Consider the following 21,315-nt stretch of genomic DNA (forward strand, 5'->3'; position numbering starts at 1 on the left):
TAGGTTGAATAACCTGTTGATCTTGAAAAGCTTTGTGATTCGCCCTTCTTCTCCCTCGAGATTTCGGGCCTCCTTTTTGTCTAACACAACACTGCAACAGGGGCACAACATGACTTTCGATTGCTTCTTCTGGCACCTTCGGAGGAAGTCAGACAGTGTTTCGTCCCCTTTGGGGAAGGCAATTTTGTTATATTCTTCCTGTCGACATTCATTGTCAACTTCCATAGAGGTCTCCTGGGATATCTCGACCATATTAGCCTCCATGTTGACATCTTCAGTGATGTCCAACTTTTGGAATTGTAATTGAAGGCCCTCAATTTCCTTATCTATCTGTATGAAACCATCAGCGGTTTCCTTGGTGAATATCATCATATCAGAATCTTCAGTGATTCCCGCGTCGAAGACATCAGTGCTCTTGTTAGTGGCATCTCCCACAACTTTTTGAATGAAGTCATTAAAAGATTCTTGATCAAGATGTTTAGAAATCTTAGCCATGACAGGTTCATTGATAAAGTCTTCATGACTTCAGTCATGTCGAAATCATTAGTGACTTTGACTAGGTTCACTTCCTCTGGCTCCGTATAGTGGGCATCAACCACTTGCAGAGGATCGGAGTCGATCTTCATCTGGCTCCGAGTTTTGTATCCAAATTTAAGTCTCCCTTCTTGGATGGCATTCTACACAAGATCCCTGAAAAGAAAACATTAAGATGTTTTATGACCCAGAAAACCATGGTATTTGCAAAACCCTTTTTTCTTTCTTTATTCTAAAGGTGGTACTTTAGCACCCGGGGGTACTATCATTTGACCATCCTTAACTAACAAATTGAAAATTTCGTCACAATTTGTAACGTCGAAAGTATAAATTTTCTTAGGAAATTTATCATTCTTTTCTGGTTCAATAGGATTCTTTCCATTCGACGAGGCCAAAACCTTACACGCGTAAGGTGGCCCTTGCTTCAATTCAGCAAGGTCGACCTCATTTTCATCGAAGTATGAAAGTCCGTTACAGGACCCTTCATCATCATTGCTGAAATCGACATAGGCTACCCTTTTATTCTTATTTTCTCTAGCCTTTTCTTCCTTCAAGCGTTCTAACTGTCGAACCCTATCAGCCAGTTGGGACATATCTCTCAAATACTGGGTATCTAACTTCTTCCTAATCGAATAGTCAAGGCCCCCAGCGGCCATTTCGAGCAGTTCATGCTCTGGAACTTGCGTAAAACACCTAGATTTAAGTAATCGAAACCTATTCAGATAGTCATCAATTGGCTCAGTAAACTTTCGTTTGATACTAGCCAATTCCTTTTTACCATGAAAATTGGTAAACAACCGCTGATCTTCCAAATTTCTAAATTTGGTTACTCGCAGGATCGATTAGATTGATCCTAGGACATGTGTGAATTGTTTTTAAAATGAGTTTTAGTAATCGTGAACACTTCGACAGTACTCGTGGGACTAGTGATTAAAACTTTACAGTAAAAGGCTAATATGAATTAAAGGGAGAAATTGTAAAAGACCATGATGATAACCAAATGGCAAAAGTAAGTGTTTAAGACTGTGAAATAACGAAGTAAAAGGAGAGTATTTGGAATAAAGAAGTAAGGAAATGTATTTCTGGAAGAAAAATAAAGATAAATTTGTATTACTTTAAAATAACTAACAATGGTGTAAACAAACGTACATTCTGTGATTTACGGTTCTTCTTCACACGGGTACTTGGTAAATTTACAGACTTTGTACCCCTTTTATTGGTTCTATGTATTGGCATCAATTTTGGTAAAACTTAAGTGTTATCACAAGAAGTCACGCTTGTTGTCTTGACATGTGATATCATCTTTCTACAGGTTGTTTGATATGGTTGTGCAGGATTTATTCAAGATGTCAGACCCGATGTTACGACATGTGCATACAGAACATTCAGTCTGAATGTTATGTATTTTGTTGTTGAGCTTTTCATGCAAGTCTTTGTGTGCTTATGTGTGGTGATTGCATGCATTATTCAAGGAGTAATTCTATTTAAAACCAAAATATTATGTTTCCCAAAGAGGAATGATTTGTTACTAATTCCTAGGGAATACACGTTAAATAGAATTAGGGTTTCATGTTGCCCAGGCCCATTCAAAAAGCTTCTATTTTAAAGACCATGTGAACCCTGTGTGATGGTACAAAAAATACGAACGTTGAAATAAGTGAGTAATAGGTTTGTTAGCCTAATGTATGTTTGTGAATTGTGAGCCATTCATTCATCTTGTTGATGTGTGAATTGGACTGAGTTTTGAGTTATATTTTGTCCACTCTAAGCTTTGAAGTACGAGTGTATTTGTTTACTTGATTTAAGCTTTTAAGCAAGATCAAGTGTGTGTCCTTGAAGTGTGTCTTCTTTCTTTGCGGTGTCTGTTCTAGTATCACTGCTATGATTGAGGAGGAATGAGTAGGGTCTCATACCTAAGAGTTCTTAGATAGAAGTCACACGGGTAGAGATTAGGTGAAAAGACTGTAACTTGAAGTTGTTTACTGAGAGTCTTTGAACTAATTTTGTTTAGTGGATTTCCTTCCTGGCTTGGTAGCCCCCAGACGTAGGTGTGTTTGCACCGAACTGGGTTAACAATTGCCTGTGTCGTTTTTCAATTGTTTAATGATTTTTATTATGTTTATATTTCATCTGTTGTTCAGATATTAGTGTTGTGACATTACCTTCGACATCTCATATCTGATACCAGAATTTCAATTGGTATCAGAGCAGGCATCCTGCTCTGGTTCTGGGTGAGATCTTGGGACATTACTTTCTGGTGCTATGGACAGAGACGGAGGATCTATAAACTCACCACCAATTCTGGATGGATCTAACTATGACTACTGGAAACCTCGGATGGTAGCCTTCTTGAAATCTTTAGACAATAAGGCTTGGAAAGTTGTTCTAACAGGCTGGGAACATCCATTCATTACTAAGGATGGAGAAGTCACAACTGATAAGAAGCTTGAGGAAGAATGGACCAAGGAGGAGGATGAACTAGCTCTTGGAAACTCTAAAGCATTGAATTCTATATTCAATGGGGTTGATAAGAACATCTTCAGACTGGTGAACAATTGTGAGGTGGCTAAAGATGCTTGGAATATTCTCAAAACCACTCATGAAGGTACCTCGAGAGTCAAGATGTCTAGATTGCAGCTGCTTACTACTAAGTTTAAAACATTGAGGATGAAAGAAGATGAAAGTATTCATGATTTCCATATGAATATTCTTGAGATTGCTAATTCCTCAAGAGCCCTGGGTAAGAAGATGTCAGATGAAAAGCTTGTGAGGAAAATTCTCAGATCACTTCCTAAAAGATTTTCCATGAAGGTGATAGCCATAGAAGAATCTCAAGATATCTGCAAGATGAGAGTGGATGAGCTAATTAGATCCCTCCAAACTTTCGAGTTGGGAATAAGTGATGGATCTGAAAAGAAAGTCAAAAGCATAGCCTTTGTGTCAAACACTGAAGATAAAAAGGAAGAAAGTAGTTAGGATACTGATGAAGGTATGTCAAATGACTTAGAGTTACTTGGAAGACAATTCAACAAAATCCTGAAGAGGATGGATGTGAGGTCAAAGTCTAATGTCAAGAACAACTCATCTGACATCAGTAGGCCCAATGATGCTGGAAGAAGAACAAAAACTGAAGAAAAATCCAAACAGGGCAAAGGAATTCAGTGCCATGAGTGTGAAGGCTATGGTCACATTAGAGCTGAATGTGGGACCTATCTCAAGAAACAGAAGAAGAGTCTTGCTGCTACTTGGTTTGGTGATGATTCTAAAAGTGAAACAGAAGGAGAATCTGCCACTCTTGTGATTGCCTTGACTGGCAGATGGGATCCTGATGAAGACTCTAGCGATGATGAATTAACCTTTGATGAATTAGCTAATTCTTACAAGAAGTTGTGTTTCAGAAGTGAAGAAGTGTGTCAACAAGTGGAGAATCAGAATAAACTGATAACCCACCTAGAGGCTGAGAAGACAGAACATTTAGAAACCATTTCTAAGTTGAAGATCGAAGCCTTGTTCCTGAATTCTAAACTGGATGAGAAGACGAAGTATGTCAGAATGCTAAATAGTGGATCTGACACCTTAGACAAAATCCTCCAGGCTGGAAAGATGACAGGAGACATGACTTGCCTTGGGTTCAATGAATCTTCTCCTGATTATAATCCCTCTGATAGCAAACCAAAGATGTCACATTAGGTGTCTCAACATCACAAGGGAAGACAACATAAAGGAAAACACCAAAGATGGAGATGTCATTACTGTGGGAAATTTGGTCACATAAAACCATTCTGCTTCAGGCTGTATGGTTATCCTAGTCCTACTCATCAACCTAGACCCAAACAACACATCTCTTCTAACAGAAAATAGTGGGTTCCTAGGGTTGGTGCTACTAACTTGATAACTCACACTTCCTTCAGAGTCTCAGCCAAAGAAGATTGGTACTTTGACAGTGGATGCTCCAGACACATGACTGGAAGCAAAAATCTGCTGGTTGACCTTCAATCTCATATCACCAGCTATGTAACTTTTGGTGATGGAGCTAAGGATGAAATCAAGGGGATTGGAAAGTTGAACTGCTATGGACTTCCTAACCTTGATAATGTGTTGCCTATTAAAGGATTGACTGCAAACCTGATCAACATCAGTCAACTATGCGATCAAGGTCTCAATGTGAACTTCACAAAAACTGAATGCTTGATTACTAATGCAAAAAATGAGGTGATCATGAGAGGAGTCAGATCTAAGGACAACTGCTATATGTGGATTCCTCAAGAAACTAGCTATTCATCAATATGTGCTCTAGCTAAAGAAGAAGAAGTGAAACTATGGCACCAAAAACTGGGTCATCTGCATCTTAAAGGAATGAAGAAGATCGTATATGTTGAAGTTGTTAGAGGAATCCCAAAATTAAATATTGAAGAAGGAAGAGTATGTGGTAAATGTCAAATTGGAAAGCAGACAATGATGTCACATTAGAAGATCAAACATGACACCACTTCTAAAGTGTTGGAACTTCTCCACATGGACTTGGTGGGGCCTATGCAGGTGGAAAGTCTTGGTGGAAAAAGGTATGCTTATGTTGTGGTGGACGACTTCTCCAGATATACCTGGGTGAATTTTATAAGGGAAAAATTTGATGTGTTTGATGTGTTCAAAGACCTTTGCCAAATACTTCAAAGAGAAAGAGAGAGTTGTGTTATCAGAATCAGAAGTGGTCATGGGAAAGAATTTGAGAACAGTAAATTTGTTGAATTCTATTCATCTGAAGGGATTGGACATGAGTTCTCTTCTCCCATTACCCTCAGTAAAATGGTGTGGTGGAAAGGAAAAATAGAACTCTCCAAGAATCTGCTAGAGCTATGATTCATGCTAAGAAGTTGCCTTACCACTTTTGGGCTGACGCTATGAATACTGCTTGTTATGTTCACAACAGAGTAACCTTGAGAAAAGGGACCTCAACCACTTTATATGAAGTCTGGAAGGGAAGAAGACCTACTGTCAAATACTTCCATGTGCTTGGTAGTAAATGATATATCTTGGATGATCGTGAACAAAGAAGGAAAATGGACCCCAAGAGTGATGAAGGAATATTTCTGGGCTACTCAACAAACAACAGAACCTTTAGAGTTTTTAATTCCAGAACTAGAGTTATGATGGAATCTATCAATGTTGTTGTTGATGATCAAGAGACTGATGTCACAGACGATGTTGAAACATTTATGAATGATGCCCCAGCTGAAATCCCTGATAAAAGTAGTGAGAGTGACTCCACTCAAGTTGAACCTGAAGCTGATCAAGTAAATAAGGGACCCTTTATCAGAATTTAGAAGGATCATCCTAAAGATCTCATTATAGGAGATCCAAATAAAGGGGTCACCACTAGATCAAGGGAAGTGATCTCACATGCCTGTTTTGTGTCAAAGGTTGAGCCTAAGAATGTTAAAGAAGCCTTAACTGATGAATTTTGGATCAATGCCATGCAGGAAGAGTTAGGCCAATTCAAGAGAAATGAAGTATGGGAATTGGTTAAAAGACCTGAAGTAATAAATGTTATTGAAACAAAGTGGGTTTACAAGAATAAATCTGATGAAAAAGGTGTGGTTACTAGAAATAAAGCAAGATTGGTAGCACAAGGATACACTCAAGTTGAAGGAGTTGACTTTGATGAAACATTTGCTCCTGTAGCTCGCCTGGAGTCCATTAGATTATTGCTAGGAGTGGCATGTATTCTGAAGTTTAAACTATTCCAAATGGATGTGAAAAGTGCCTTCTTAAATGGCTAATTGAATGAGGAAGTATAAGTTGAACAACCAAAGGGATTCACAGACCCAAATCTTCCAAAGAATGTGTATAAATCGAGGAAATCTCTTTATGGGTTGAAACAAGCTCCTAGAGCTTGGTATGAGAGACTCACAGTGTTTCCCATCGACAATGGATACAGAAAGGGAGGCATTGATAAGACTTCATTTGTCAAAGATGAAGGAGGAAAGCTCATGGTTGCTTAGATCTATGTGGATGATATTGTGTTTGGTGGGATGTCAAGTAAGATGGTTCAACATTTTGTTGAGCAAATGCAGTCTGAATTTGAAATAAGCCTTGTTGGAGAACTGGCCTATTTTCTTGGCCTGCAAGTCAAGCAGATGGAAGATTCTATCTTTCTATCTCAAAGTAAATATGCCAAGAATATTGTTAAGAAGTTTGGAATGGAGAATGCAAGCCATAAGAGGACACATGCTCCTACTCATATGAAGGTGTCTAAAGATGAAAATGGTGTCAGTGTGGATCAAACTCTCTACAGAAGCATGATAGGGAGTCTGCTATATCTTACAGCAAGTAGACCTGACATTGCTTTTGATGTAGGTGTATGTGCTAGATATCAAGCTGGACCAAAGGTGAGCCATATAAACCAAGTGAAAAGGATCCTGAAATATGTCAATGGCACGTGTAACTATGGGATGCTATACACTCATGGATCTGAATCTGTGCTGTCTGGATATTGTGATGTTGAATGGGCTGGAAGTGTTGATGATAGGAAAAGCACATCAGGAGGATGTTTCTTCTTGGGGAACAACTTAATATTATGGTTTAGTAAGAAGCAAAATTATGTTTCGCTGTCTACTGCTGAAGCTGAATACATAGCAACTAGAAGTAGTTGCTTTCAACTGGTGTGGATGAAACAAATGTTGACTGAATACAATGTCACACAAGATGTCATGACATTGTACTATGATAACCTGAGTGCTATAAACATCTCAAAGAACCCTATTCAGCACAACAAGACCAAACATATTGATATTCGTCACCATTTTATTAGAGAACTTGTGGAGGATAAGACTGTAGTCTTAGAGCATGTTGCTACTGAGATGCAGTTAGCTAATATTTTTACAAAGGCCTTGGATACAAATCAATTTGAATTCCTTAGAGGGAAATTAGGGATTTGCATTTACGAAAATTTGTAGAAATTAATCTGGAATGGAAAAAGTAATCAAATTATTGCCTATTGTCTTAAAATAAAGTGTTCTCATTATGGTAAATCATCACTTTGTTTTGGAAATACCATCTTCACACGCTACCCCCATAACCTCACTACCTACTCCAACTCTTCCATCTTCCTGCTCCTTTTCCACAAACCTCTGTTAGGGCAACCATGCTTTTTCCAGAAAAACTCCAAAATGTCACAACATCAAGATACGTCTGCTTCTAAAAATACTAAGTCTACTCCCAGGGTTCGTGCTCCTCCCATGGGCGTCCCTGATGATGAGATTCTGGATGTTGCTCCTCTCTCTATTATTCTCGGCGCGGACATTGATTTGAACCAACCCATCTCCATTGATGCCTCCGCTTCTGCATGTTCCAATCAAGGTAATCCCTCTAGTATTCCTTCTGGTTCTACTCCTACCACTAACTCTAAGGAAGGAACACACTATACTGATCATGTTATAAGAGACCTAGTCACTAGAATTCTTAACGAATTTGTGAAGGGAGTTTCTACTCCCCTGTCTCAAATGTACCCCTCTCCTAAGGTTGAACAACATAGTGGTGAGGATGACGATTCCTCCAGTTCTGAAAAGGAATTGGCTGCTGAATGGTTGCGCTCTCTAGGGCACACCATGTTTGAAAAAGGGAAATCTGTGGCTTCTCACACTGATAATGCTTCCCACTCTGAAAAGCATGATGAGGCAAATGTTGTGATTGATTTAGAGGATGGTAGCTCTGATGATCAAGAGGAAAGTTTGATTCATCACATGAAGCCAAGTGTGTCTGAACGCATGAAGACTCGCAAAGAAAAATTTGTGGCTGAACTTATGTCAGCTAGAAAAGCCAAGAAGACTGCAGGTATTGGCCCCTCCAAACCATGGAGCAAGGTTGAAGTAAACAAGAGGAAGGTCAAAGATGATTCTAAGCCTGAAGAGGATGTTGAGGAAGATGTCCCTGACATCCTGCCTGCAAAGAAAACTATTGTTAGGAAGTCTCCTGTTAAAGTCCCTGCTATTCATTTGGATAACATCTCCTTCCATCTTGAGGGTGGAGCTGCTAAGTGGAAATTTGTGATTCAGAGAAGGGTAGCTATGGAAAGGGAGTTGGGAAAAGATGTTGTTAATGTCAAGGAGGTCATGAACCGGATAAAAGTTGTTGGGCTGTTGAAGACTGTTGCTGGGTTCTCTCAATGCTATGAAGGTTTAGCTAAGGAATTTATTATCAACATTCCTGAGGATATTTCTGATAAGAACAACAAGGAGTTCTGTAAGGTGTTTGTGAGGGGTAAGTGTATAACATTCTCTCCTACTGTTATCAATAATTTTCTAGGCAGAAAAAATGAGGGTGCAGGTGAATTAGAAGTTACAGACAACCAGGTATGTAGGGGGATTACAGGTAGGCAGGTGAAAGTTTGGCCTGTTAAAAAGCATCTTCCTGTTGGAAAGTTGACTGTCAAGTATGCTATCCTGCATAAAATAAGAGTTTCTAATTGGGTCCCTACCAACCATATCTCCACCATTGCTAATACCCTTGGGAGGTTTATTTTTGTTGTTGGAACAAAAGTGAAATTTGTATTGTAGATTTATGTTTGAACAAATCATCAAGCATGCAATTACTAATGCAGTTAAGCTGCCAATTGCTTTTCCCTCTATGATCTGTGGAATTATCTTGAATCAATATCCTGGTATTCTGTGCTCTAATGACTTACCTAGTAGAAGAAAACTTGCTTTGTCTGTGCACTACAAACTGCTTGAAGGAAGTCATGTCGAGGATATTGTCCTGACATCTACCATGAAGAGGCCAACCTCAAAAGTTGGAGCAATTGTTTAGCTTAAGGATACATGCAAAGAGCTAGGTGAAGGGATAAGGGTAACCGCAACTAGAAAACAATCATTGGAAGCCTTGATTACAAGCTTGGAGCAGGCTGAGGGTGAAAACATTGAACATGCTAATGTCATCCATGAAGAAGAAGCTGAAGCCCACACCTCTAGTGAGAGGTCTGCAAACAATGATGATGCCAGTGGCAATTCTGGTTTTGGTGATGCTGAAGAGGCTGCAAACTCAAGCTCTACTGAGTAGCTTGGTTGACTCTGGTCTCCCTTGATTTGATTATTTTCTTGGTCGTTTGTTGATTTGATGGATTTCTTTGTTTTTTTGTGGTTTGTTTCTCAGCATCTTTCAGCAGTGTATGAACTTGGTGTTGTAACTTTTTAACTTCTGGTATTTCGATTAATGACTAGATAGACATTTATTTTGTCTCTTTGGTCTCTTTTGGCTAAAAATGGGGAGAAGTAGTTGTAGATGTAGTTGTCGTTATTGTTGTTGCTTTGTTTGTCCGATACAGGGGGAGCATTCGGGTGTTTATTTTTTTGGCACAGGGGGAGAAGTCTCTGGAGTTTGTAGGTATGAAGCAGTATGGTTGTGCAGGATTTTTTCAAGATGTCAGACCCGATGTTACGACATGTGCATACAGAACATTCAGTCTGAATGTTATGTATTTTGTTGTTGCGCTTTTCATGCAAGTCTTTGTGTGCTTATGTGTGGTGATTGCATGCGTTATTCAAGGAGTAATTCTATTTAAAACCAAAATATTTTGTTTCCCAAAGAGGAATGATTTGTTACTAATTCCTAGGGAATACGTGTTAAATAGAATTAGGGTTTCATGTTGCCCATGCCCATTCAAAAAGCTTTTATTTAAAGACCATGTGAACCCTGTGTGATGGTACAAAAAATACGAACGTTGAAGTAAGTGAGTATTAGGGTTGTTAGCCTAATGTACGTTTGTGAATTGTGAGCCATTCAATCATCTTGTTGATGTGTGAATTGGACTGAGTTTTGAGTTGTAATTTGTCCATTCTAAGCTTTGAAGTACGAATGTATTTGTTTACATGATTGAAGCTTTTAAGAAAGATCAAGTGTGTGTCTTTGAAGTGTGTCTTCTTTCTTTGCGGTATCTGTTCTAGTATCATAGCTATGATTGAGGGGGAGTGAGTAGCGTCTCATATCTTAGAGTTCTTAGATAGAAGTCACACTGGTAGAGATTAGGTGAAAAGACTGTAACTTGAAGTTGTTTATTGAGAGTCTTTGAACTAATTCTGTTTAGTGGATTTCCTTCCTGGCTTGGTAGCCCCCAGACGTAGGTGTGTTTGCACCGAACTGGGTTAACAATTGCCTGTGTCGTTTTTCAATTGTTTAATGATTTTTATTCTGTTTATATTTCATCTGTTGTTCAGATATTAGTGTCGTGACATTACCTTCGACATCTCATATCTGATACCAGAATTTCACCTTTTTTCTTTTTTTAGCCTAACACTAAGACCCTTTATTTATACTGAATCGAAATAACTGTTTCTGAAGGCCCTTCAATCACGTCGAGACACATGTCGCCTTGCATGGATGTAACTATCAATTATGCTCCACGTGTACTTTTAACAGTTTCAGATAAGAGCAAAGTTCCCTCCTTTATTTGAATTTTGAATCTCCAATCGAAAACCGTCTTCAACCATTTTAAGAAATATTTCTGAGTCTCAACTGCACGCTGACTCTTATTACCCTTATCCAGTCGAAACACCTCTACCTGGTCGAACATCTCCTCCTGGTCGAAACATCTCTACATAGGATTTCCCTTTTGGTAATTCTTTAGTGGGCGTCGAAATTATGAGCTAACAAATTGCCCCCTAAAAATGTTATTTTTGACATACGAGAGAAAAATACATTTTTTGAGACCATGTTTCGACGCCTTAACAACTCTGACATTGTGCCAAGTGTTCCAATGTTGCAAAACTTTTCAGTTTCTCCAATTGTCTGGTGACGCCAGGGTCATCATAATCTTTTTCCTAACCACGTCTTTTCAGCTCACAACCGAATCTTTTCACTCATCACGTTTCCTAGACTCTAGGAAATCATGGGTTCAGACATTAATTAACATCTCTATCACATTGTCCAAGGAAGACACGTGTCCCACTAACTTGTCAACCATTAATGCTATTTTGAAGCATTTTCTCTTCCAAGCACGCCTATAAAACCCACAAACTTACCCATTTCACACTTTACGCTTTTTGAATTCCCAAACGCTCTAGCCTTTTCTCTTCAAACAATCTTCAACCAAAACCCAAATTTCTTTCTTTCAATCTCCAAAAATGGCAACTTCAAGCAAAGCCCCTAAAGAAGCAAGCGTATCCATCAAGACCGTATCTACCAAAACAAAAGCTCTCAAGAAGATCTCATAGCTTCCTCCTTTGACTACATTGTATGATCCACTCGCATTTGGTAACCAACAATATATACCAGAGCCCAAAACAGAGGAACAACGCAGAATCTATGCTTCTTAGGTACTCATCCTTGTCTCTGTTTATGGAAAGAATTATGCATTATCTGGACCTTTAACTGATTTAGATATTGATTCTAGTAAGCTTAGAGAGTTTTTTCCTTCTTATCACAAATGTAAGCCTATAGGGCAAGAAAAAAAAACCATAGGACTGGAATAACAACAACTGAAAACCCTAAGGCTAGTGAGGTTATAGATTTAAGGTTTATGAATAATGGATTCAGAGTTTTTCGTGCTACCCCCACATTCAAAGACCCCACTGATTATCTAGATTGGTTAAAGAAAGTAGAGAAAGCTAGATCTCAGAACTGGAAAGACACAGGCATTTATGACCTAATCATGTTGTCGAAGATAGATTTGGAGTATAGCACCTTGTAAGACCCTAATTTTGACCCTAAGATCCCTCATGGCATCATATCATTGCTCAATGCATTACCTCAAGGATCATAGCATGTGTGGCTCCTTTACCCTAGGGGTGGGACTTGTGTGAGTTGGTTTGAGACCACCAAGCATGCTTGAATTGTATATTATTGCTTTTATTATTTTGTTTACTAACCAAAAGCACAAAAATATGTCACTAACTTGTTTTGTTTTGAAGCTTGAGCAATCATGTGATCCAAGGCTCCAAGGAGGCCCTTATGCCCAATAAAGTGGCCAGATGAAGTTGAAAGCAAGAATGACAATGGTTCCCAAAGCTCTCAATAATTATATATTCCTCCCAAGTATCTCAATGTGTCAATTTGATCAAGATAAACCAAAGGGCTTGAGGATTGTTTCCCAAGGAAACCCTAATTCAACTGTGCATTGACTGTGCCTTGCTCATGAAGCAACCTCAACCTCTGATCAAATCCAATCAAGGGAAGTTATTTCATTCATCATTTTATGCATATATGAACTCATTTGAGTGTCCTCAATCATCAATTCATTAAGATTTGAGGTTTGGACTTGAGAAGTTGATCAGTCAATTCATCTGACTATTTTGAAATCCACTGAGACCTAACTTTTGATGTGTTTGTCAAATGGTGATGACCCCAAGACCAAAAATGTTCTTAATAACCATGTGAACAACTTTCACATTCATCAAAAATTGATTTGAAGCTTGTAAGGTCATCATTCATTTCAAAACATTGTAGGTCATTTTGACTGAAACCCTAATTTTGGGTCAACTTCCCAAGGACCTAACTCCTTCATTTTTTATGATTTTGAGGTGGGAGCAAGTGCATTGGATATTTTAAAATGTCTAATTAAATTTTTATGCTGGACAAATTTCATAATCCTAAAAGAAACACATGTGATAATACAAAACGTTATAGGTCACTTTGGACCAAAGCCATTGAAATGTAAAAAAGTCCAACTTCAAGTGCCCATAAATTTCTCATCAAAAATACAAATTATGCAAAATTTAATTCCAAATTGATTGTCTTGAAAATATATACAACTTTTATGTTTAAGGTTTTGTCATTTAAGGCTTGCATCATTGAAACAGAAGGGCTTGAAGTTGGCCCATTTTGGCAAAATTTCCATAGGCATGTTATGTACCTTGAACTTCATGACCAGTTTTCAATATTTTCCCAACTCCAAATGGATTTTTGTTCAATATAACATTTGTTCCTTATCAAGACCTTTCCAACCATTACCCACATGCCTAAGTTTCAATCTTGCAAAGGGCATTTTCGAAGAGGTGAAGTTTTGTGATCATTTATGGAAACCATGTTGAATCTTTGTGCACAAGCTAATATAATGAAATTTGCACATCCAAACCATCTCACATTCATCTCAGCTTGCATTTTCAATAGATTTTGGGCCTCTCATACGTCTGTACAGGCCCATGCATGGAGGACCAAACTTCACATGCACATGAATTCTTCATGCCTTGCATCAGCCTTGCCTATAAATAGAAGGTTGCATTCACGTCAAACTTCAACCTAAAGGCGCCTGAAATTCTGCAGAAGTGAAATCTAAACCCTCACTCAAAGGAATTTTGATTTTTCTCTCAATTTTTCAAGTTCAATTTTCAACTTCATTGGTTAATCTTTGAACTTCAATTCCTTAGCCTAGCTTCTTTGTTACTTCAAGAGCAAGCTGCATCAAAGAATTGGAGTAGATCAAGCATTGAAAAGTTGCACTTCAAAGGTTATTATTCAAACTTTTTTCATTCGAATCTCCTTGGATACTGATCATTTTTTGTGTTGGTTGGTACCTCTGAAGTCCTCATGTGAGAGGCAATCGATTTGTGCTTTTAATTTTATGAATTGAGCAAACTCAGATTAAACACCGTATTTTTCTATCTCAGATTTCTCCTTCTATGAGAGTCTAGAGTAGAAACTAAGGGCACAGGGGTGATGTACATCACCCCCAGCTTTCTATTGATGTATGGATCATGCATTATGGTGGAGGTTGAGAAACCTGCAACTCTGGCCGGAACAGTGAGTCTCACCAGAGAAGACGGTGGTTTCCACCTCGTCCCCACGTGGACGAGTTCCTGGCCCTTGGATTTTTGGTTCCAGATCTAATCTTAGCCATGCATTGTTATGACTTTCATTTAATCCTTATATTTCGCTGTTGACTAATCCCCACCATGAGCGCGCGCTACACTGTCTTCTGATCAACCATGTCATCTAATGAGCTTTGATCAGACGCTCCCTGTTTTTTTGCAATTTCTGAAATTCCCTTTTATTTTCTTTTATTCCAATTATTTTTAAAAAATTCATAATTTCTTTATTCGGAATCACAAAAATATGGGACCAATTGCAAAAAAAAAATGTCTTAAATTCTAGTTTTTAAAAATGATCTTTAATTATTTTTGTGATTCCATTTAATATTTTTTGTGAATTTTCTCTTTTCTGGTTATTTTTAATTCATTTAAAATACTTTCCAATATTCAAAAATGCCAAAAATATTTTCTTAACATCTTTGAATGATGAGGAATCTATGAAAAATATTCTCATCAATTTCTTAATTGATTTGAGATTTATTTGAGATTTTAATTCAATTATGTTATTTTTATTCATTTTTAATTGTTTAAAATTAGTTTCTGTTTTCAAAAAATGATGAGAATTTTTCTCAAACCTTGTTTGACCATGTTGAACTTATCATGATCCAATTGGACTTTTCCAAGTTGATTTGAACTGGATTTGAAGTTTGACCTTTATTTGTTTATTTTAATTCAAGTATTATCTTAATTCCAAAAATTACCAAAAATATTTTTATTATTTCTTGACTTCTAAGCTTCATCTCACTTCTGTTTACCATTGATTGATGTTGATTCTATTCATGTTTGATCAATGTGTGTTGGTTATGTTGTTTGAATTTCAATTATGTACATTCCATTTCTTCTTCTTCTTCTTTTTTCTTTTTGATCAATGAGTTAATGATTGATGGTTAACCTTGACATATGAGGGGCTTAACCTTCTTTGATCCAAATCAAATTCATCTTGATCAAAGATCAAGTGAATTGCTTTGCATTAGAGATAGGTTGCTTCTTGGTCAAGCAACAAACCTAAATTCATACAAGATCATTCTTCTTTTCTTTTGGCATGGCAAGTTGTAGGAGCTTGGCTTACTAGTCATGGTCTCTAACTTGTGTTTGTTTGCCTATAATTTTATTGACCGGCATCAGATAGGTGTGACTACTACATTAGTCCACTTACGATTGCTTAACATAGCGCTAAATTGCCTTATGGCACACTAACACTAACTACTAATTATTAACTTTTAATTCAAGCATTTAATTCTTGCAATTTACTTTAATGCAATTTAATTTCTTTCTCATTAATTCATTTTTCTTTTCCCTTTGCTCACTTGAGCTCATGTTTATGTTAATGCAATTTGCATTTTGCTCACTTGAGCACATTATTGTGTATATACTATTGTCTTGTGCTTTGTTTTGTTTTGTTTGTGTGAACCCAATGCAAATGGAGAAAGGACTTAGATTTAGGACCTTACCTATGCTAAATGGAGTTTGAAGAGCAACTAGGCCTGATGCCTTTAGAATGCTAAAAAGGAAATTGTCAAAGAGCAACTAGGCGTCATGCCTTTAGAATGCTTAATCTTGAAGATGATATTGAAAGGACTCCTAATTCTAAACTCACTCTTGTCCATTCTTTTTATTGCATTGTGGAACTTTTTGATTTGTGTGTTCTTGTGATAGGGATCCCAAACTTGAGCTACTTAGAAGAACCATTGTCATGAGCATCCAAAATAAGAGAGACAAAAGCCAATTGGAAGATTCCTAGGAGCTTGATTGAATATTTACTTGATTGCTTGAGTTAATTGATTATTGCTTGCTAAGTCCAAAGGAAAGGAGCAACTTGGATCATCTATATGATCTCAAGAAGGGAACTCCAAGTGGTTTTATTTCTCTTCCCTCATCTTTGCATGTTTATGACCTAGCCCTTCTCTTCTTCTCTCCACTCTAACCCAAGCCAAACTTTTGAGCAAACATTAACATTGCCTTTTCAAAAATTAGAAACCTAGGCACTATGCCTTTGATTTTTTTCAAACTCTTTTCATAACACTTATTTTGAATTGAATCCTGAGTCAACTTTGACCTTACTTTGTGAATACTTTTCATTTGTAAATACAACTCACTCAATTGTTTTTGTGGTTCCAATGGCCATTTGTGTTAAAGCTTTTCATAAACATTATCTATTAGGTTTAAGTTATCTTAGAGGTTGATATAATACTCACCTGTATCCTTAGTGATGGACTATAAGTCTTCCATGCTTATTATAGGGTTAACCCCTCACTAGCATGTTGAAGCTCTCCTCACATGGTGGATTTGTGGTTCTAGGTTGAGTTTTCTCCCTTTGATAACAAAAGACCTTAAGGCTTTTGACCAATCAATTCACCAACTTCTTTTGATATTTTTACCCCGAACTACGAGGTTTTGATCCTACCTTTTTAAGATGGTACGTAGGCAATGGGTTTATCCATTCAAACACAAAATTATAAATAACTTGTATATTCTTTTCTCATCTCCCCAATCATGTTTGCACAATTTTTTTCACAAATACCAACCTACCATACAACATTTGTAAAAAGGGCCCCCTTAGAGTAATAAGGATGTTTTGGGTGCTTAAAACCTTCCCATCGCATAACCAACCCCCTTACCCAGATCTCTGACATTTTTTATTAGTTTTTGATTTGATAAAACTTCTCGGTTTTTGTTCGCTTTCTAACCTTTCCTTTGGATAAATAGAAGTGCGGTGGCGACTCGAATTGTATGATTTACTTTTGATTTAGTCAATAAATCTAAAGGTAACGAAGACCCCGCTACAGAAAAGTGGCGACTCTGCTGGGGATCATTTGCCTAGTGGGTTTTGCCTACATTTTACCTTTGTTGTATTGTATATTTATATTATTTATGACATATTTTTGTGAAAATTTGTGATGACTGTATTATTTGTAATGTATGAATTGCTTGATATATATCAATTGCTTGTGTGCTTGGTGGCCTTTTATGAGATGAGTTTTATACCTGAACTCGAGTGCACTTATGATAGGAGAATGGCATTGTCTTGTTGACTTGTGTGGAGTTATTCCTTAGCAAGTTGACTTGTAAGCCCATTCACTTGGTAGAGGTTATGTTGGGATCAATAATGTAACACGAGTAGTCGTGGTTAGGCATTACTCTTTCCAATATATGCCTTAGAAGCCAAGGACCTTAGATTACCTAGCCCATCTTGGCCTATTTTTTAGGACATAGTGCGAAGGTCGTTCAAGTGTAAGATTTTATACGATTGTTACGCGATACTACACTCATAAGAGTCTCTCTTGAGAATATTTTTGGAATATGAGTAGTCGTTTATCCGATAATATCCGAAAGATGGGATGATGACTATGGGAACCTCTTGTAGAACATGATCGTCAGGTTTAACCATAGTACATTCCCTTTGGGTGGTTCTTAACCGAGACTCTATGCTCGTGACTTGCAACAAACCTTTGATTCGCGGTTGATCCGTTCTTGTATATCCTTAATATCAATGGAACTTGGGTGTTGATAAGGTGTAAACCATAATCCACCAAAATGGATGATTGATATTAAGGATGAATTGATCCATCCCGTGACCTTTGTGTGGTGTGATTTGCTTGATCCTTGAGTGTGATTGTTGCATTCATGCATTCATACACATCCATATCATCAACAATGAGAAAATTTTCAAGGAACTTACGAGGTCTATTTGCAAATTTTCAGACATGGATAAGCAAAGAAGGAATACAAAGAAGTACAGTTTCAAACACCCCGACTTGAAAGAGTTAAGGAGTTTGACATCCTATGTATTATATCCCTTGGCGTTCAAGGCTCGTCATGGGAAGCTTCTGTCTATTCTTGCTACTCAGGTGGATGAAGGTCTGATGAGTGTGTTGGTGCAGTTATATGATCCCTTGTATTGTTGCTTCACTTTTCTGGACTTCCAGCTTTTGCCTACGCTTGAGGAGTATGCCTATCTTGTGGGTGTACCTATTCTAGATCAGTTGTCGTTCAGTGGCTTGGAGAGAGTTCCCTCTTCCCAAGAGATTGTTGATCTGTTGCATATAGATGAATCTATTGTTGGTGCTCACATGACTACCAAAGGTGGAATTCAAGGTCTCCCAGTTGATTTCCTCATTGCTCAAGCTACTACGTTTGGGAAGGCCATGAGTGAGGACGCCTTTGAGGCCATATTTGTACTTCTCATCTATGGGCTAGTGTTATTCCCCAACATCGATAAGTTTGTGGATATGAACGCTATTAGGATTTTCTCTACTCTTAATCCCGTTCCTCTGATTAAAAATAAAAACATATGCACAAGCATTGGATGCATCATGTGCATAAGCAGGTTTGTTCCAGGCTTCTTGATCAGTGGTCTAACTCTGTGTTCTTCATTTATTTTAAAGACAAGCTGATGCACCGGTACTATACCAGAGCCAACTCATCAAAGCTAATGGATCACCTTGAGCAAGAAAACAGAGAACTCAAAGAGGAAGTGGTAAGATTGACTGCCCTGATGGAGTCATTCTTGGCCGCCCAAAGCCAGTCTTCTCCAACGCCTTCAACTCCTCCCCAGAGGACAGTCATTTCAGAGGTTGCTTCCTCTACCGTGCCTGCTGCCAGTGCTCACTTTACTCCGTATGCTATGCCCACCGGGTTTCCCTGGGGGATGCTTGCTAATTTTGTTCTAGAGGGTCTCACCCCTACTTTTGCTTCTTTGCCGGCATCTAGCCCGGTCCTCGCTATGCCACCTCCTATCGTGCATACTTTTTAGAGAGTCGATGACACCATTTACCACTTTGAGCCATCTGAGGGCCCAGATGTGTACGAGAAAATAGATACTATGAATGATCAATTCCTTGAGCTGCGCAAGGAACTTAAAACTCTTAGAGGGAAGAACCTCTTCGGAAAATCTGTTGCTGAGCTATGTCTCGTACCTAATGTCAAGATTCCTATCAAATTCAAAGTGCCTGACTTTGAAAAGTACAAAGGAAACACTTTCCCGCTCAGCCATCTTGTGATGTACGCACGCAAGATGTCGACTCAGACCGACAACGATCAACTCCTGATCCACTATTTCCAAGACAGACTGTCCGGTGCCGCTTTGAGATGGTACATGGGTCTAGATAGTGCGAACATTCGCTCCTTCAATGACCTTGGCGAAGCCTTCATCAAGCAGTACAAGTACAATGTTGATATGGCTCCCGATAGGGACCAACTGAGGGCTATGTCCCAGAAGGAGAAAGAAACATTCAAGGAGTACGCCCAGAGGTGGCGTGAATTGGCTGCACAGATTGTGCCCCCGCTCGAAGAGAAAGAAATGACGAAGATCTTTCTCAATACTTTAAGCTCTTTCTACTACGAGCAGATGATTGCTAGCGCTCCTTCTGATTTCACCGAGATGGTGAACATGGGGATGCGTTTAGAAGAAGGAGTCAGGGAAGGGCGCCTGACCAGAGAAGAAGGATCTTCTGCCAAACGTTATGGGGCGTTTGCCAAGAAGAAAGATGGAGAGGCACGTGATGTGACCTCCCGTGTCAAATCAAGAAGACCCTCTATGAAGAGGAAGACTGTGCTTCCCACCAGTAACCAGCACCAGGTGGCTCATATACCGCCTGCATTCAGAGAAAACCAACATTATCAGCATCAGAACCAGCAACAGCAACATTGGCAATATCAACAGCAACAACATCATCCGCAACAGCAGGCCTACCAGCCTCGAAACAACAATCAAACGAGCACTAGCTATGATAGGAAGAGGGTCACTTTTGATCCTATTCCAATGACCTATGCTGAATTATATCCTTCACTGATTAAAAGGAAGTTGATCACTCCACGTGACCCACCTGCTATACCAACCAACCCTCAGTGGTGGTATAAGCCCGAGCTTCACTGTGTTTATCATTCCGGTGCTCCCGGACATGATGTGGAGAACTGTTACCCTCTCAAGACCAAGGTTTAAGACCTTGTTAGAAGCGGTATTTTGTTTTTCAAGGACGTAGGTCCTAACGTGAAGAAGAACCCATTGCCCGAGCATGGGAAATCTGCTGTTAATATGGTTCAGGGTTGCCCTGGCAAGTATAAGGTTAGATATGTCAGCCATATCAGTCAATCTTTGGTCGAGATGCATAGACTGTTATATGGATATAGTCATTATGAGCATGACCATGACAATTGTCGTGTATGTACTGTCAATGAGAGAGGATGTCGCCAAGTCAGGAAAGATATCCAAGAAATGCTAGATCAGGGTGTGATTGAGATACTTCAGAATCGTGATGAGGACGAAGTTAATGTTATATCCCCTGTCTTCAGATTTCCTGTGCCTATTGTTGTCAGATATGATGGCAGCAAGTAGAAGGCCTTTCCTACTCTCATTATTAAGCCAGTCGGCCCTGTTCCATACTCTTCCGACAAGGTTGTTCCCTATCAATATAATGTTGTTGCATTAGAAGATGGGAAAGAAGTGCCTCTACCCTCCACTTTTGTTACCAATATTGATGATGTCAGTGGTTTGACCCGCAGTGGTCGTGTTTTTTCGGCGTCGCCGAAACCCAGGTTGACACCAGAAGAACTGATGCTGCTGATAGTATTACCTGTCCTATGGGGAATTCTTCTTCTTCTCTGAATTCGACACTTGCTGTTGACAGACCTGCCGTAACTGCTAGAGCTCCTGTCCCTGCTGGCCAGAATGGCATGTTAAGAGAGGACTATGATGAGATGCTAAGGCTCATCAAGAGGAGCGAGTATACTGTTGTAGATCAGCTGCTACAAACACCTTCAAAGATATATGTGATGTCTTTGTTGATGAACTCCGAGCCACACCGAGAAGCTTTGCAGAAGGCGTTGGACGTGGCGTACGTGGATCATGATGTCACCATAGAACAGTTTGATAGCATTGTTGCAAACATTATTGCTTGTAACAACTTGAGCTTCTACGATGCTGATCTTCCTAAGGAGGGGAAAGACCATAATTTGGCACTTCACATCTCAATGAACTGCAAGGATGATG

At 38.8% G+C, this 21,315-nt stretch overlaps 1 protein-coding gene across 1 annotated transcript; it reads left to right on the top strand.

The window, feature by feature from the left end:
* The first annotated feature begins 7,700 nt into the window (after positions 1-7,700).
* LOC127094950 (uncharacterized) lies at positions 7,701-9,585 on the top strand. The gene is made up of 4 exons (XM_051033706.1): positions 7,701-8,790; positions 8,836-8,962; positions 9,087-9,330; positions 9,430-9,585. Exons 1-4 carry the CDS (start codon positions 7,701-7,703, stop codon positions 9,583-9,585), a joined length of 1,617 nt encoding a protein of 538 aa, XP_050889663.1.
* The last annotated feature ends 11,730 nt before the right edge of the window (positions 9,586-21,315 follow it).

Source organism: Lathyrus oleraceus, chromosome 6 (assembly GCF_024323335.1).
Source record: "Lathyrus oleraceus cultivar Zhongwan6 chromosome 6, CAAS_Psat_ZW6_1.0, whole genome shotgun sequence".
NCBI classification, from domain to species: Eukaryota; Viridiplantae; Streptophyta; class Magnoliopsida; order Fabales; family Fabaceae; genus Lathyrus; species Lathyrus oleraceus.

What these genes read in the sequence shown, in the direction of transcription:
- LOC127094950 (XM_051033706.1), top strand. Translation starts at nt 7,701, where the DNA reads ATGTCACAACATCAAGATACGTCTGCTTCTAAAAATACTAAGTCTACT. An exon ending in CTGTAAGGTGTTTGTGAGGG is followed by an intron (nt 8,791 to 8,835) that starts GTAAGTGTATAA and finishes ATAATTTTCTAG; the next exon opens with GCAGAAAAAATGAGGGTGCA. An exon ending in GTTGGAAAGTTGACTGTCAA is followed by an intron (nt 8,963 to 9,086) that starts GTATGCTATCCT and finishes TTTGTATTGTAG; the next exon opens with ATTTATGTTTGAACAAATCA.